General features: G+C 36.2%; 1 protein-coding gene across 1 annotated transcript in view; it reads right to left on the bottom strand.

Annotated features, from left to right (window-relative positions):
• HYDIN (HYDIN axonemal central pair apparatus protein) overlaps positions 1-19,779 on the bottom strand; it is a 388,294-nt gene that overhangs the window by 337,640 nt on the left and 30,875 nt on the right. Inside the window, 1 exon segment of the mRNA XM_033218949.1 lies at positions 14,712-14,836. Coding sequence (XP_033074840.1) covers positions 14,712-14,836 — 125 coding nt within the window.

The raw sequence follows: 19,779 nt of genomic DNA, 5'->3' as shown, positions 1-19,779 counted from the left end.
ATATCATGCTGGAATTGCCTATGTCTTGCAAATAACTTCAAACCTTGAATTTGACAATTATTGACCGGTTATGCCCTGAGACACTTGGTGAAAGAAACTCATTTTTTGGGGTGGGGAAAGGTACTTGCATCCAAAGTTTCAAAATTTTCAACATTGTTTAAAAAGCACATAACCAAAACATAATGATGCAATGCAAGGAAATAAAACTCCATGTGTTGGAACCAGCAGATAAAAGAAAAATGGAAATAGGCCCCCAAAATATCAGATAGTAGGAATCATCAGGTAGAAACTATGAACCTATACATAGTATGTTTAAAGAAACAAATGGATTAGTTTGAAGCCATATGTAGAAAACAGAAAATCAATAAGATCTTTTAAAAATTTGAAAAAAGTCACACTCTAGAGGACTTATAGAAATAAAATAGTCTAAACTATAAAAAACTCAAAATATACATTTAATAAAATAATTTTATTATCTATATGACAAATTAGTGAAATGGGAGGTAGTTCAGAAAATACAAAAGGCAATATAAAGAAATAAAAAAAGAAAAAATACAGTGGATAAGATACAAGGAAGATAAAGTGAGAAGGTCTAAAAGTATTGAATTGGAAACACTCAGAAGGAGAGGAAAGAGATAATGAAGCAAAGACCGTATTTCAAAAGATGATGGCTAATAATTTTGTTTGGAATTAAAGACATCAGTTCACAGTTCAAAAGGCCAGTGAAAGTCAGATGGGATAATTTTTTAAAAAATCAGACTTAAATATATTGCACTGAAACTGAAGAAAACCAAAGACAAAGAAAAAATCCTGAAAGCAGCCAGAGGGGGGGAAAAAAAAAACATTATTATTAAAGGATCCACACTTGGAATTACACCTAACTTTTGAACTGAAACAATGGAAACCAAAAAATAATGGAATGATACAAAAGTGAAAACAATGCCATTCAAGAGTTCTACACAAATTTTCCAGCTTTTTTTTTTTTTTTTGTCTGCAAATATCTTTCTTTTGTCTTCACTTTTTAAGGACACTTTCAGTGGCATAAATTAGCATTGTTTTCGTTCAGCACTTCAACAATGCCATCTGACTGTCTTCCAGCTTCCATAACTTCAGCAGAAAATTCTGCCATCAGTATTCTCAGTGTTCCTGTTAAGGTAACATGTCTTTTTTCTCTGGGTACTTTTATAATGCTCTCTTTGCTTTAAATTTCAGCCATTTAACCATAATATGCCTACGTTTGGTTTTCTTTGTACTTGTACCACCACAGGCTTGCTAAGTGTTTGTAAACCTCTGGATTAAAGTCATGCATCACTTCTGGAAAATTCTCAGCCATTATTGCTTAAAATATTTTTGACCCCATTCTTCCTCGACTACTTTTGAGACTCCAGTTACATGTATTTTGACCTTTTGACTGTGTCTCACTTGGCTTTTTCTTTCTGTTCTATTTTTTCTCCATTCTTTCCTATTTCTCTCTGTACTTCCATTTGGGTATTTTCTATTGATCTGTCTTCCGGTTCACTAATCCTATCTTTTGCAGTATCTATTTTGCTGCTAAAGTCATACAATTAGTTCTTAATTTCCAACACTGTATTTTTCCATATAACACTGTTATTAAAATCTGATAAAGATATAACAATGATATAGGCCAATCTATAGGCCAACTGCACTTCTGAATAACAATGTAAAATTTCTGAATAAAAATGGCTAATCATAATATGTCAGCACATTAAAGGAATGATACTTCATAACCAAGTGGAATTTATTCCAGAAACACAATAATGTCCCACTACTAGAAATCTGTTTATGTCGCAGTAGATCTAAGGAACAAAATGATATGATCTTCACTGATGCTGAAAATGAATTTGACAAAATTCAAAATGCATTTTAAAAACATCTATAAAACAGGGATTGATAGAATTAAAATATAGTAAAGTCTCAGTAATTAAAATATTAATAGCATGGTAGCAGTGCATGAAGAAAGAGAGATCAATGGAATAGAATGAAGCCAAAACAGACCCAAATGTACACTGAAATTTAGTATATTATAAAGATAGTATCTCAAATCATTGGTATAAAGACAGACTTCGTAAAAAAAAAAAAAATTTGTTAGGACAACTTCATAGCCATATGAAAAAACATACCTCATATCTTATATCAGAATAAATGTCAAGTGAGTCAAATATTTAAATGTTCAATATAAAGCCATATATATAAAATGATATAAATGAGAATTTCTTCATAACTTCAGAGAGGGGAAAGTTTTCTAACTATGACTCAAAATCCAGATCCCTCTAAAAAACTAAGAAATTTGATTATCTAAAAATAAAAAACAAATTCATTCAAAAGAAATAAATACATGACCCATCCAAAAACTTGAATATAAAAAGGATATAGGACCTCCAAGAAACATGTACAGCTGCAAGATAGCACTAGTAATAAAAGAAATATAAAATAAAATATCATCTCATGACCATCAAATTAACAAAAACCAAACAGTTTTATGATATCCTTTTAGCAATATATTGACAATATGGAAAAAGAATTTTTGTATACTTCTGATGAAAGTATAAATTGCCACAACAACTTGACAAGCCAATCTAGTATCCCGTAAAGCTCAGGATAATTTTGCCCTATACCCCAGCAATTGCACCTGTAGGTATTTATCCTAAAGGAAAATCTCACACAGCTGCCCAAGAAGACACTGTACAAAGCTGCTCAATGCAGCACTGTTTGTAATAGCAAAGAAGTTACATCTTCAATGTTCACATACTGGAATGTGGTACATTCATTAAAATGAATCAGAGCAATGTGTATCTACATGTTAAAATATTTAAAACAACATTGAATGAAAAAAGCAAGTTGGAGAATCGTATGTACAGTATGATACCATTTATGTGAACTTTAAAACTGCTCGAGACAATACTATATATTGTTTATGGATAAGTAAATATGTAGGAATAGTATTAAAACGCATCCAATAAAGCTCCTCTGAGGAGCAAGACAGGGGAATTAGATCAGAAAAAGGTAACAAAGTGGCTTCAGGTCTGTAATCAGTTTGATTATCCAAAAATAAATAAATAAAACCTCTAGAAAGAAATGTGTATGGCAAAAGGTTGAGATGTGTTAAATATAACAGGTGTTGATTATATTATTCTCTGTGCTTTTGTGGTTATCTGAAATATGTAATTGTTTAAAAAATTAATCAAAGGGAATAAAAGATCCAAGGGCTTATTTCACGCAACCTAGGGGTCAGAGAGACTAATGTCATTAATTTGAGCTGCTCACTGCAAAAATCTTCCTTCCTAGAAATATAGCAAAAGTTATTATTTTTTTCAAGAACCATCTAATATTGATTTTTTTCACCACTATCTTCCAAAACTCATCAGCTCCACAAAGCGAAGGAAGCAATAACTCTTCTCTTATCTCCAAAGCTGTTGAAGTACTTGGTTTTTATACTACTTACTTTTATAGAGACAACCTTAAAAAGGCTCCCCAACTCTTAGCTACTTTGAAGACTGACAGGATGGAAGTGGTGTCATGTCTCCAGGAATGGATGGGGAAGTTGTTCCTCAACATTAGCATTTTTTGTGTCCTTGGAGGACCTGTTCCCGCACTGGTACCTTTTTGGTTTCTGTTGCGTGCTGCAGTCATCGTAGATGGGCTTAGGAACAATCTTTTATTACATCACAGTACAGATATATTTTGTGGAAGGTCTCATTTATCTCTTGCCAGTTTTGCTACCATCAATCAAGTGAAAATAAATATGAACAAAACTAATTTTACAAAAATGAATGTGAAGCTAACTATATACACAATACACTTCATACTGTGGTTTCAGTACTCTCAGACAACTGAGGACACTAAATTAAATATATGAGTGGAACCACAGATTTTCTAGGGAACTAACAAGTTGATGGAAAGTTTTTTCATCACTTGGTCACAACAGGGTCAAATTCACTATGGTAGGGCATTGCTGAACCAAACTTCTTTGGAAGTGCTCTTTGTTCGGGAAACTTAAGCAACACTTACGTAACAATAAATGGTATCATACTGTACATATAATTCTCCAACTTGCTTTTTTCATTCAGTGTTGTTTTGAAGATTTAAACACGTAGATACACATTGCTGACTGTCAGTGGTAATGCCAAAACCGGTATTCTGAATCTGCACAGAAGGCAGTGTGAGATGCAGAAAGTGTACTGGTCTCAGGGGGTCCCGAAGACCTGGGTTCAAATTCCAGCTTTAGCGAGCTGTAAAGTCATTTAACGTCTCTGGGCTTCAGTTTACTTATCACTAAAATGAAGGGAATTAAAGAAATGTCCCTTTAAATACTAACACCTGGTAATTTGCAAATCTTCACTTGCTATGAACTTATGGAAACCTTATCTCACTTCCCTAAACATTTAAATCCCTGACAATCTGAGTGTCTTAACTTCTGCTACTCCCTATCCTAAGCTATGGAATAAGAAACAAAACAAGGTCAAGTAATGTTTCCATTGCTTCTAAAGCCATGTTAAAACATTTGCTTCTTTTACAATACCTATGTTTGGCTAGATTTTCTAGTTATAACAGCACACATTTATAATTAACAATAATCCCACCATTGAAACAAAGTTGATGTGGGTAAGTTTACATAGATATTAATAGATTCAGATAGACATTATTTAGCCATTTTAACTGCAAAGTAGCAACATCACACTCAATTACTGACTATATTATATTTTGGTATGCCTCTATTGGCCTTTATGAGGAAAAAAAGAAAAATTCTTTATAGTTTTAGAAAGCTTACTAGAGTAAAATATGTAAATTACTATAAAGCTGCCGTGTGAAGCACTAATATTATGACTGTGTGTATATTTAATAGTAACACATCATCACACCTTTGGGGAAAAAGGTTACTTGCCAACTTCTGACTCCTAAAGTATCTCCTCTTTAGTAAGAGACATAATACTTTTAAAAATGCTGAATACGTGCATCATCTCTATTTCCTGAGTATGCCAATGGTTAATGTCACTTCTAAAGTGAGAAGAGCAACCTCACCAGGCACTGAAGAAGAAACCCCCTACACTACTATTTGTGGTACTCATTCTAGTAACCAAAGTGTCAATACAAATGTCTTTTTTCTTTTTCTTTTTTTAAATTTTGTTCAAATGTCTTTTTTGAAATGCTGTTCTGAATAGTAGTATCTCCTTGAACCCTGTGATTATATTGAGTTTCTCAAGACTCAGTTGAAAAGTGCAAAACTTAAACAATTAACCATTTGTTTGTCTCTTCAGAGTCAAATGATACTTCCACTTATTTGTTCGGTTTTGGATTAGTTTTGGCTTGGTTTTGTTATCAATGTAACCTTGTGTAATTGTATTTTTAATCTCTTCTGGAGGGATGAGTTTATAAAAGGTATCACCTTACATCAGTTCTTTCTCAATTCTATAATAAAAAAGATAACTAAATCATTTCTCAGGTAAAATCAACTGCCTAAACAAACTTGATTTTACTATACGCAGGCACACACAGGGAGAAAGAGGAAAAGAGAAAGGAGGGGAGAATTCTGGTTCAGGAAAACATTAATGGGTAAAATATTAGATACTGCTAAAACTTTATACTCAATCTCCTTAATTGCTCAAGCACTGGTTCAAACTCTGGTTGTCAGAAAAAGCAAAGAAATCTCCTAGCTTCATTTAATCAAGAATATATCCAGCGGAGGGCCAGAAATGGAAGAAACAAATGCCATTGTTAGGAATGTGATTGAGTACTTCCTGCTGAGGAGTGTCAATGCTGCTTCTTCTAGAACATTGTTTTAGGAATTATAAAGAAAAGACTCATCAACAGCCCCTGTTAAATTTCCTTCCCCAAATAAATTCATATTTCAAACAGCTGCAGAAAGTTCAATCAGATGCTTATTTGATGAAATGAAAAGCCAATGATCATGGCTGCTTGGAAAAGCTTCATGATTAATTGTGTTTAGGCAGTTATTAGCATTTTTCAGTAATGGAAGGTTATGGATTCTGGTCATTAATAATCCACAATAAAGATTGAAAGCATATTCTTAGTAGCAGTGCATTTCATGTAAGGAAAAATTCTGTAAGACAGTTTACCTCTGCAATCTTCAGAATATGACTTTATTCATTCACCAAAGGCGACATCAGAACCTCAGGGGGTAGAAACCAACTATTCTATGAATGGTTAATTTTTTTTTTTTTTGAGATGGAGTCTAGCTCTGTCGCCAGGCTGGAGTGTAGTGGCACGATCTTGCCTCACTGCAACCTCCGACTCCCTGGTTCAAGCTATTGTCCTGCCTCAGCCTCCCAAGTAGCTGGGATTACAGGCACGTGCCATCACACCCAGCTAATTTTTGTATTTTTAGTAGAGACTAAAAATACAAGGGTTTCACACCATGTTGGCCAAGATGGTCTTAATCTTCTGACCTTGTGATCTGCCTGCCTCGGCCTCCCGATTACAGGCATGAGCCACCATGCCCAGCTGAATGATTAAATTTTAATACACAAATATTTATTGTGTTTCATCCTATCTTTCCTTTAGCACAGCAGTATATATGTAAGCATAGGTGTCATTCCAAATACTTATATAAAAGTAACATTGAGATCCAGGGAGGCTGGGAAAATGCAGCTGCATTTCAAAGGCAGCAGATCAAGAGAGCAAAAATGCACATATAGTCATACGGAAGAAAGAACACCGCCTAGGAGTTAAGAGCTGAGTCCGGCTTCTAACTGGGCTTCCATTTGGCCTTCTGATTAGTTCTGTGACTTTGGGTGAGCCACTTAATTTCTTAGGGCTTCAGTTTATCTGTAAAATCTAAGGGTTGGATGAGGTTATCACTGAAGTCGTCACTCAAGTTTTGATTCTATTGATCTATAAGCACTCTAAATCAGCTGAACTCAAAACCCAACCAAATAGCACTTTTTGAAATTACACCCCAACATACGTAGAGTTGTTTATTTATAAATTATACCCATATGCTAGATTGCTCGATTGCTCATGTCAAATATATTTAAAATACCCTCAAATGTTTGAAGGAATGAGATAAAGATGAAAAAAACAATTATTTTAAAGATAATGTATTCACTATGTTTATCAACAATTAATTATTTTAATAAGAGTAAAAGGGTTGACTATGCTTCATTCTTTTCCAAACTCCTGATTTAAAATCTTGTGATACAGTGACCCAAATATAATTCTAAGGCCACATTTATTCTGATACTTAGTTTCAGCAACTAACATAAGCAAAATCAACAAGGATATAAGATATAAGATGTATGCAAAATCAACAAAGATATGGAGATCCAGATAGAAAAAAAAATGTATCACTGACCATATTTATTAGCAGGCATATGTTTCTTCAGTTTCATCCACTATCAGTACCAATAACACAATGGTTTTGGCTGAAATTCAGCTAATAATTTTACCATAATGGGAATAATTACTTAATAGTCAAACAGGAGGTTCAAATATATCTGTAATTGCATTTAACATAAAATGACTGAATAGTGCAATTAAAAGACAAATATTTTCAGACCAGATTTAATAATTAGCCTCATTGGTGATGCTTCCAAATGTCATACTTTAAATGTGAGGAAAGTTGAAAGTGAAAGGATGAACAGATTGTGCTATGTCCACACTAATCAAAAAAAACTTCTATGTTGTATAAATATCAGATCGAGTAGACTTTAGTGTTATAAATCTCACTAAAGATTGAGACATTTTACAATGACAAAATGGTTAACTCAACAGGAAGTTACAATAATCCTACCTGTGTATACATCAAGTATCATGACCTCAAAATATATAAAATGAAAATTGTTAGCACCAAAAAACAGGAACACCTAAATTGTAGTTGTGGATTTTAATGACATCTTCCAATAACTGATAAAACAAGGAGACAAAAGATTAGTAAAGATACAGACTGAACGGCATCATTATTAACAAATTTTACCGAATTGACATTTATGGAAGGTGAACCCTCTTCAAGTGTACAGGGAATATTTACCAATATGGAACATATTTTGGGTCGTAATGTAAGTCTCAACTGATTTCAAGGCCTGAAATCGTATAGAACTTGCTTTCTGTCACTGGTAGGATTAAACAAGAAATCAATAACAAAAAGAGACCTAGAAAATTCCCTAATGTTTGAATATCAGTCAACGCATTGCTAAATAGCCCATGGATCAAAAAAGAAATAAAAATGTAAATTCTAAAATATTTTCAATCAAGTGTTAAAAACAAAATATGTAAAATCATATGGGCTGAAGATTGAGTCAATTTTAGAGGAAAATGTATTGTCTTAAATGCATGTATTATAAAAGAAGAAAGGTTGAACATCAATACTCTGAGCATCCCTTTTAAGATCTAGAAAAATCATAACAAATCAAACCTAAAGAAAGTAGGACTAAAAAAATGAAGAGGAGGAATCAATGAAATTGAGAAGTGAACAATAAAGATAATCAACTAAGAGTTGGTTCTTTGAATAAACTAAAAAAACTGATAAAGCCCTAACAATATAGATTAAGAAAAAAAAAGAGGAGGATACAAATTACCAATAAGAAAAGAGGAGATATCACCAAGGATCCTATAGCAAACAATGATTAGGAAGGGTTCTGAACAACTTTATGCCAAAATTTTAAGATTTTAGATCAAATGGAAAAGTTTATTGAAAAGGTTTAACAGAACCAATCATTAAAGAGCTGCTCCTATTTTAAAAAGTGAGGTTAAACAAATGGCTTGAAGAATAAAATTTTCAATTATTTAAGGAAGAAATAACATGAATCTTTAAAATAATTTCTCTAGAGAATCAAAGAGAGAACAATTCCCAACTTGTTTTACAAGACCAATTTGTTTTGTTCTGACAAGGGCATTACACGAACAGAAAATAATAGGCCAATCTTTCTCATGAATTTGGATACCAAATTCTTGAACAAAATATTAGCAAATATAATCCAATGATTTATTAAAATGACAATATACAAAACTTGAGTTTATCCCAGAATACAGCAGGAATTTAGCATTTCAAAATCAATCATCGCATTAGAAGGATAAAGGTGAAATAATGTACAATCTTGTCAACAAATGCAGAATATTTGATAAAATTAAACATCCATTTAAGATTAAAAGTCTTACAAACCTAGAGATAGAAGGAAATTTTTTTAACCTGATAGAGTACCCACTAAAAACCTATAGCAAACATCATATTAAATGATGAAATACTGAGCACTTCTCTTCTGAGACTGAGAACAAGAGAAAGATATTTGCTATCATTACTTCCAATGCACAGCATACTAAATGTCTAGCCTGTGGAAGAAAGAATAAGAAATGAAGAGTATAAGGATTGAAGAAAATAAAAACTGTTATTATTTGCAGATGACCTGCTTGTGTATATACAAAACCCAAAATGATCTACAGACAAGTCAGAAGTAAATTTAGCAAAGTCTGCAGATAAAAGCTCAATATACAAAACTCAACTGTAGTTCAATAAAGCCACATAAATTTAGAAAATAAACTTAGGAAAAAATAACACACTAGCTATAAAATTAAAATGGATAAACTGTACTTCATCAAAATTAAATTGTTCTGCTAATAAAAAGACATTAAGAAAATTAATTTCTCACTGTGAGAAAACATTCACAATAATTATTTCTGAAAGACTTAATATAAAGAATATATATATTTCTTTTTTTTTTTTTTTGAGATGAAGTCTCACTCTGTTACCCAGGCTGGAGTGCAATGGCTTGGTCTCGGCTCACTACAACCTCTGCCTCCCTGGTTCAAGCGATTCTCCCACCTCAGCTTCCTGAGTAGCTGGGACTACAGGTGCATGCCACAACACCCAGCTAATTTTTGTAGTTTTAGTAAAGATGGGGTTTCACTATGTTGGCCACGCTGGTCTTGAACTCCTGAGCTCGTGATCCACTCGCCTCAGCCTCCCAAAGTGCTGGGATTACAGGCGTGAGCCACCACGCCCGGCCAAGAATATATTTTTTAAAACTGCTAGTCAACAACAAAATGATAAACTCCCCATAAAGAATGGGCAAAAGACTTAAACATGTACTTCAGAAAAAAAGACATCAAAATGGGGAAAAGCACATGAAAAGAGACTCAACATCATTCATTATTAGAAAAATGCAAATTAAAACCAAAATAAGGTACCACTTTATACTGAGTAGAATGGCTAAAATTAAAAGACTGACATGACCAAGAGTTGATGAGAATGTGGAGTTTCATACATTCATTGCAGATGGGAATATAAATAAAATGGTTCAACCACTTTAGAAAACCATTTGGAAGTTTCTTACAAAGTTAAGCATATGATGACTCTATGACTCAGCAATTCTACTTTTAAATATTTACTCAAGAGAAATAAAAACATATGTATATCTGCACACACACACACATACACGCACACACACATGATGTGTACAAGAATGGTTATTTTATTTTTTATTTTTGGAGACAGAGTCTTGCTCTGTTGCCCAGGCTGGAGTGCAGTGGTGCAATCTCTGCTCACTGCAACCTCCGCTTCCCAGGTTCAAGCAATTCTCCTGCCTCAGCCTCCTAAGTAGCTGGGACTACAGGCACATGCTGCCATGCCTGCCTAATATTTTTGCATTTTAGTAGAGACGTGGTTTCACCATGTTGCCCAGGCTGGTCTCAAGCTCCTGAGCCCAGGTAATTCGCCCATCTCGGCCTCCCAAAGAATGGTTATAAAACTTTATTCATAGTAGCCCAAAAATTCAAAAATCCAAATTTGCATTAATAGGAAAATGAATAAATTATATGTAACCATGCGTTATGTTACATATAATACATACCATAAGTATGCTAAGAATACTTCTTAGCAATAAAAAGGGAGTTACTACCATACACAACGACATGGATAAATCTCAAAAACATTATGCTGAGGGAGAGAAATAAGACACAAAAGAGTATATACTGTATGAGCGCATTTATTGGAAGTCCAGGAAGAAGGAAAACTAATATAGGGGGATAGAAATCAGAGCCTCTGGGTGGGGGATGGAGAGATTGCCTGGGAATCAGCATGAGGCAGTGGCTGTTCAGTCTCTTGAACTGGGCAGTGGGGTACATAGGTAGTTATGCTTGTCAAAACTTACCAAACTGTATACACTCTGTGCATTTTATGTTTAAATTATATTTATATAAATTATATTTAAATTAAATCAGTAAAAATATAATTAAAAACCACTTATACTAACATCAAAAACCACTGAATGCTTACAAATTAATAATTAAAGAACAAGTGAAGAAAGGACTTGAATAGGAGTAGAGCTAATGAAAATATTCAAGGCTTCTACACAGAAAACTACTGCTGAGAAAAAGTAAAGAAAACCAAATACATGGAAGGATAAACTATGTTTATAACATGATGGAGAGACAGGATTATAAAGTAATAGGAAAGAAGGAACGAGTCTATAAATAATAATGAACAATGTGAAAAAGGCATACACTGGAGTCACTTCCAGGCAGTCAATGGAACTAGAGACTTCATCAAAATACTTGAGAAAATATTTTTATTTGTTTTATTTATTTATTTATTTACTTGTTTATTTTTAGAGACAGACTCTCACTCTGGTGCTCAGGCTGGAGTGCAGTGGCAGGATCACCGCAGCCTCGACTCCCAGGCTCAAACAATCCTCCCACCTCAGCTTCCCAAATAGCTGGGACTACAGGTATGCACCACCAAACCCAGATAATTTTTGTTTATTTTTGTAAAGACGAACTCTGGCTGTGTTGCCCAGGCTGGTCTCAAACTCCTGGGCTCAAGCAATCCTCCTGCTGTAGCCTCTTAAAATGTTGGAATTACAGGTGTGAGCCACTGCAGCCGGCTGAGAAAGTATTTTTACAACTACTTTTAAATTGATCACTAACCTGATAGGACAATAAGGACATCAATGTGAAGACAAGCATACCAAGAAATAGTCTAGTGCCAAGGCTGGCCTTTGCCCTAATGGCTTTCGTGAACCTTTGGACTTCTGCTTTAAAGATTGCGTTATGTGCCGAGCATAAGAGATAAAGTCCAGGGCCTGCCCAGAGTTGGAAAAAAATTACAAAACACAAAAAGACATAAGACACTCTGGCTGAAAATCAGCAGAAACAATAAACAGCAAACTAAATAAGTAGACTTAATTTCTTTGAATTATCAGATACAGAATATAAATAATCACATTTAATATATTTAAGAAATCAAAGGGAAACTTGAAAAATAAAAGAGGGGAGAGCAGACAGATTTGATAAGAACCACATAAAACTTCCAGAAATAAAAGCAATAATAATAATTAAAAAGTTAAAACTCAGCAAGTGAGAGACTTCACTGAAGAGGGGATTATTGAACGGAATAATGATTAAGAAGAAAGTACCCAGATCAGTCTACAGAGGAAAAGAAATGGAAAATATAGAGGTAAAAATGAATGAATAACAGTGCAACAATAGATTAAGTAATGGAATAACAGAGTATTCCGTGTTCCAGAACAAGATGGAAAACAGCAAAGAATGCATATGGGGAAACAATGACACACAGCCTCTACATCACACATACACAAAAATTAAATAAAAGATGAGGCATTAACCTAAACACAGAAGCTAAAACTATAACCCTTCCAGAAGTAAACATGGGAGAATACATTCACGATCTTGCAGAAGGCAAGGATTTCCTAGCACGGAGGCAAAAAGTGTTAATCTTAAAAGAAAAGAAAACTGATAACATGGATTTCATCAAAATTCAAAATTGCAGCTTATTAAGAAGTATTATCAAGGAAATGAAAAGGAAAGCTACAGACTTGGAGAAAATATGAATAATACATATATCTGACAAAGAACTAGTATTTAGAATACTGAGTAATAAAAGGTACTTACACATTAATAACAAAAGAATAAACAAAGAAAGGTCTTGAACAGATACTTAAAAAGATACATGAATGACCGGTAAGCACCTGAGAAGGCACTCAACATCATTAATCATTAGGGACATGAAAATTAAAACCACTGATAAACATCACTTTATCCCACTAGTATGTCTGAAATTGACAAAACAGCACTACATGTTGGTGAGGACATGAAGCAACTAGAACTCTCATGCTTTGCTGGTGGGAATGTAAAATGACACAACTATCTTGGAAAAAACTGATGCCCCAATATGTTATGAGCTGTGCTTTTAGCCTTCTATCCCTTGGTTACATGGGTCAAACGTCCCCCCTTTTGCTTAAGCTAGCTTCTCTTGCTAGCAGCCAGTGAGTGTGGCTAAAATAAATAGATAAAACAGACAGACCACGCCACTGGCTGGTCTGTGGCGTTGTTCTGCTGGGCAATGTGGAGCTAGTGCCACTTAACCATGGGTCCTAAGGCAAGGGCTTGCGTCGTCCTGCTCAGATACAGGTCCACAAAGCCAGCAATTCTGACCTGTACCCTAGATGTCTTGTGCTGCCCCTTCTCTAGGTGTACCTTCAAGTTTCTATCTACACACAGATCACCCCAATCTACCAGTGTGACTTCTGGGGATGGGCTGTTTCCTGAGCCCTGCATTCCTCAAGCTTTCAAACATTAGGGACACAAATTAGGTGGGATTTCTATCTGACTCAACATGATTTCTATGGGTTCTTTATCTTGTGGATCTTAGCTTACTTCTTCCCTAGCTGTGTACTTCTGTTTTCTCCCTACTATGCCCTTTTGCAGATAATCTGGGTCCATCAACATGAATGGGTAAAACAGAAGTGAGAAGGAAATGAGAAAAAGCATAAAATAATAAATGGCAATGTAAAATATTAATTTGGAAGCCAACTTTGGAGACTGCATAACGTATATGCCATCTACATGACCATAAATTAAAAATTTGCAACAATGTGTAATTTTCGTGATTATGGAGGGTGTGACCTTTAAGAAAATGCTAGTGGCAACAGACACAGTCCTATATTCCTGTAAGATGTTATGTAAGATATTTGCATGTTCTAAGGATGAAAGTAACAGATCTTACATAGACTAGTGGGCACATTCAAGAACATTCTGAATTGGGGTTTACATTTTTAAAATGTTAGACAAATATCACAATAAATCAAATGGAAAACCCATGGGGCATTAAATTACCTGTAAATTTTAATATACGGACAACCTCAATCTACCAGTGTGGCTTCTGGGGATGGGGATGGGCTCCTTCTTGTGTCCTGTATTCCTCAGGCTTTCAAGCACTGGGGACACCTGTTAGGGGATTTCTATCTGACTCCACATCATTTCTACTGGAGGCATTCACTGTTTTTGTTTGTTGTTGTTGTTTTTTTTTTATCTTGTGGATCTTAGCTTACTCAAATGCAGCCAAAATAACCATTTCCTATTCAGCTTTATCATACTTCCCATGTGACCTTTCTTTTTTTAATTTTTTAAAATTGATTTTATTATTATTTATTTATAATTTCAGTGTTTTTTGGGGGGAATAGGTGGTGTTTGGTTACATGAATAAGTTCGTTAGTGGTGATTTCTGAGATTATGGTGCACCCGTCTCCTGAGCAGTGTACACAGTACCCAGTGTGTAGTCTTTTATCCCTCACCCTCCTCCCGCCCTCTCCCCCAAGTCCGCAAAATCCATTGCGTCATTCTTAAGACTTGGCATCCTCGTAGCTTGGCTCCACTTATGAGTGAGAACATGCCCATCTGACCTTTCTTAACATGTAGAACTTTTAACGAAGAATACTGCATACCTGTGTCATAACACACGATAAGTCTTCCACTGTGATCGCCCACACTCTGTGGCTCAAACTCCACTTCCAGTTGCATGGACTCTCCCACATTAAGAGTTCCAACAGCTGGTTCTACAGAGAAAGGCCTGCAACACACAGAGAGGCACATCATCAGAGCACATTTCTGACTAGTGTGAGAGGGGGAGGAGAGGAGACAGGAGTTCTAGTTCTGCAGACAGCTCAGACCCAGCACTGCAATTTCATGATCCAGAAGTGAAGTAGACTTTTGTTACCTAATGTGAAAGAACTTTAGTCTTAATGTTAAAATGACAGTATTAGATTAGCAAGTGTAAGGGCCACTTAAATGATGCAACAGCATTCTTGTTTGTGTCCTTGCCATTCAGCCCTGCTTTTAACATTCATTGAGTATCCCTGCTGGGCTCAGGCACTCGAGTTAGGGTGACTGCAAATGAATCAAATCCAGCCTTTGTCCTCAAACACTGAGATTGCTGTAAGGAACAGACTTAAAATATGTATGCAAATATTGTCATTTTCAAAAGAACAGTGCCTTCAAAGGGATAAAAATCGAGTTTTGTGAGAGTTCACAGGAGAGAGGGCATCATAGTGGAAAAACACATCAGAGCCCCAAAAGGAAAGGGATGGCACCCTCACTCTCCTTAGGATAATTAAGGACAGATGAACAGAGGGTCTATTTTAAAAGGGTGGGAGGGGTGTAGAGGAACTACAGGAGATGATGCAATAGCCCAGGTGGTAAATAACAGTAGTGCTGCCACCAAAGAGCCATGGAGAAGGCATGGTTTTGAAATCCACAAGGAGAGGCCTAAGAGAAGGTTGCCTTATGGGGAGCAAGGAGATGGAGCCAAGGGAGACTGCAGCCCAGGTGGTCTCCCAGGGAAGACAATGGGGAAAAAATATCCTGACCTCATATCCCCTCCTATCTCATTGTCTACCAGACCCTCACTGGGTGAACACAACCAGAGCCAGAAATGGGAGTCGAGGGCTGTTGACCCAGGCTGTAGAAGCCAGCGTCCGGGGCTAGAGCCAACTGAAGAAGGGTGGAGAGTGCATTTGAAAAGGCAAACTGGGCCGGGCGCGGTGGCTCAAGCCTGTAATCCCAGCACTTTGGGAGGCCGAGACGGGTGGATCACGAGGTCAGGAGATCGAGACCATCCTGGCTAACACAGTGAAACCCCGTCTCTACTAAAAATACAAAAAAAACTAGCCGGGCGAGGTGGCGGGCGCCTGTAGTCCCAGCTACTCGGGAGGCTGAGGCAGGAGAATGGCGTAAACCCGGGAGGCGGAGCTTGCAGTGAGCTGAGATCCGGCCACTGCACTCCAGTCCGGGCGACAGAGCGAGACTCTGCTTCAAAAAAAAAAAAAAAAAAAAAAAAGAAAAGGCAAACTGAGGACAAATTATGTGTCTTGAAAATATAATTTGGGATACAGACATTGTGGGGAGTGAGGGTTGATTTGCAAACAGGAAATAGTTTAATTGTTTTGGAAGGGAATAGTTAAGAGAGAAACTGGATCTGATGGTGAAATACCTTAAATAACTTAGAGAGTTCTTCCTAAATAGGAAACTCAGCCTATTTAATTATTTTCATGGTCCACTTCACTTCTTTAAATTGCTAGTTTTTCAAAGTAATGTGTTGTGTAATGCATCTGGCAGACCGAGCTGTTTCTGATTATTTACTTCGATCACAACAGTTCTTAGAGTTGTCATTCCTTAAATCTTACCTTAGATGATGAACTCAATTTCAGAAAATCTAAGTTTTCTGCTATAAGGACACAGAGTTTATGTCAAGGGTAGCACTGGGTTGCATCTGAGAGTATTACCACAGGACCTCAGGTGCTCCCTACTATGAGCAATTGGTTATTTTCTCTGGTGCTTTCTACTTGATCTCCTCTCCTCTCTTTTCTTTTTTTTTTTTTAAATTTAAAAAAAAATTTAGTTTTTTATGGGTACATAGTAGGTACCTATATTTATGGGGTACATGAGATGTTTTGATGCAGGTGTGCATTGTGAAATAATCCCATCATGGAGAATGGGGTATCCACCCCCTCAAGCATTTATCCTTTGTGTTACAAACAATCCAATTACATTCTTTTAGTTATTTTAAAATGTACAATTAAGTTATTGACTACAGTCACCTTGTTGTGCTATCAAATAGTAGGTCTTACTCATTTTTTCTAACTATTTTTTTAATGCCCATTAACCTTCCCCAAGTCTCCCGCCCCCAACTCCCACTACCCTTCCCAGGCTCCAGTAACCATTCTTCTACTCTCTATGCCCATGGGTTCAATTGTTTTGATTTTTAGATCCCACAAATAAGTGGATCTCCTCTCCTTTCACTTCTTGATTTTCCTGCTTCCTTTCCTCTGCCCTGTCCCCACGCCTGTGGTACCGATCCACCAGTGAACCCCAAGCATTGCTGCAGAGGCATTCTGGGTCAGTGGTTACTAGCCTGACCTCTGGAGCCAACCGAACAAGTTCAAAACTCCGCTCTGCCACGACCTTGGGCAAGTCACTTAACCTTCAGTTTCCTTATCTCTAAAAGGACGGTAATGATAGCACCTACTTCATATGGTTATAGTGAGGACTAAAGGGGTTGATATAGGTCAAGTGCTTAGAATAATGCCTGGCACACAGGAAATACTATACAAGTGTTTATTATTCTTTTTGTTATGGCTATTTTTATCTCCCTCACTGGCAGCCTCTAGATGCTTCGTGATGAATCTATGGATGTGTTTGGGTGTTTCGATGAGTTCAAGTTTTCATCATTCTCCCCTCACTCCTTCACACTGCACTAGAGAGAGTGTAAAACACACACACAGGTCATAACACATCAATCTCTTGCTCAAACACCTTCAGTGGTCCTCATCATCTGTGCAATCAAGTTCAAACCCCTAGGCATTTCAGGTCCCACACAATCTGTCCCCAACAGGTTTTTGCATTTTCATTACACACATACATCTGTCCAAATATCCTACACACCTGTCATGTTCCAAGTCAGCGCTGGGGTGGGATGGGAGGCAGGCTTTAGTCTCTTCACCTACAACCTCCCCCAGCACTGCACCTGCTCTCTCTTCCCACCAGATTGTGGCCCCCACGTAGACAATCGGAACTGCTAGGATCACATCAGATGATGTGTATGAAATGTGCCATTTCCCACATGCCATACTCCTTCTGAAGCCACCTCTCACAGCCCAGACTCAAAGTCACTTCTTAAATAGAATCTTTCCTGATTCTCCCTTTTGTAAATAGCATCTCTTTCCTCTCAGAGACTATAACTTCCCTTTTAGTTTTTACAGTGGTTTACTTTGTACTTGAGTTGGTTTTCATGCCTACCTCTCCCAATAGCTAGAAACTCTTGAGAAGAGGGGGAAGGGAAAACACAATCACGAGCACATATTCTATGCTGGGTCCTATGCTGGGCGCTTTACATATAGCAATTCTCCTAATCCTCAAACAAACCCCTAGAAAGTCCATATTGCTATTTGCATTTCAGACATGGGAAAACAGATGCTCACAAGGGCAGCAACTTGCCCAAAGTTGCCCAACTCAGTGGTGGTGCCAGGAGGGAAGTCCCTGTTCTTTCTGCCCACCCCAAACCACCCCGAACATGGAAGTCATGTGGTTAAATTTATTTTTGTGTTACTCATCACCCCATACATGGTACTTTACTCAGGAGCCTCTCAGAGGAGGTGGCTTAATTGAATTACAATAAACTCTTAAAGGTAAAACAAAAATATTTGTAATGAACCATCAGTATCTATGACATCGTGGTGGAAAAAAAAGGAGCAAACCTTCAGTAGAAACCGTGCCTTGTGGGAAGTGACAGTGAGTCTCCCAGTCTCAAAGTTCTTTCCTTCCTTATGGCCTCAGTAATAATCAGAAGAAGTGAGAACTGGGCCCAGTTTCCTGGCTTTGGGAACACCACCACAATATTTACTTCTATCCTTTGCCTCCCTGCTTCCTAATATTTTCCTTCATTTTATTTTCAAATATTTATTGGTAGCAAAAGAATAGCTTTAAAATGAATTGGGTATTATTATATTACAGTACCTAAACTATTAATAATAATTTTTATGGAGAAAATGGCACTAGTATCCCATCCATACGACCTCCAGGAATCCAAGTTCCGTGGAGTGGTAACGGTTACTTTGCCTTTGTGCTAATCGTTGGGTTTAGGTTACACAAACTTCTTCAGTAGTTATAATCACCTGGGATTGCCACTGTTAACTTAGAGCTGCCTAATAGATGTTAACTGGGTAGAGTGTGTTAAGTTCTGGTGGTTATACATTGTCTATAATTTGATTTTGTATTTCACTTTACTAAAATGCAGACAGGCTGAACGGGCTAGAAAATACCAAGTATCAGAAAATGCTCTTACAAAGAAGTAGAAAGTGTTGTTCTTCAAGGGTATAAGGATGGTTCAGTCTATCAAAATATTTGGTTTTGATATCATATCTTGATTAATACCAAATAATTATGGAGGGAGTTTGGTTTTGTGAAAAATCATGAGCCATGAGAAAGATTTGAGTTTTCAATCAATTATGAGCTCTTCTCAAGAACTAAAACTATCCAAATGATTCAATACTTTAGCAGAAGACTAAATATTGATCCTACAATATTAAATATTGAATATAACATTAGTATTTATTCTTCAGATGATCTTTCTTGTTTAATTCCTTGAGATTTTAGATTTTGAAATTGCTTCTTAATCCTATTTCACCTTCCAATGTTAATCCTACTTTAATCATCAAAAGTTATTCTGATACCTACTAGAGTTTTAGGTCAGATTTAACAATAATTGCTTATGTTCTTTGTACATTTTATAGTGCACTGCAGCCTCTTTTATTAGTGTAAAACATTATGCTTATTTTATAGTACTTGGAGAACATGTTTTATTTTATTGTAGAGGTTTATAGTTGTAGTTTTGCCTTTGTGATATATCGTTGGTTAGGCATCTTATAAACATTTATTGGGTGCTTATTTATTCTAGGCAGATGCTGGGGACGTACAAATGAAAAGAGTTAGATACAATCCTTCCATTTGAGAAGCTCA

This window comes from Trachypithecus francoisi, unplaced genomic scaffold, assembly GCF_009764315.1.
Source record: "Trachypithecus francoisi isolate TF-2019V2 unplaced genomic scaffold, Tfra_2.0 Lachesis_group10, whole genome shotgun sequence".
Lineage (NCBI taxonomy): Eukaryota > Metazoa > Chordata > Mammalia > Primates > Cercopithecidae > Trachypithecus > Trachypithecus francoisi.
Note: the sequence above shows the minus strand (reverse complement) of the source record. Positions and strands in the feature narration are given on the sequence as shown.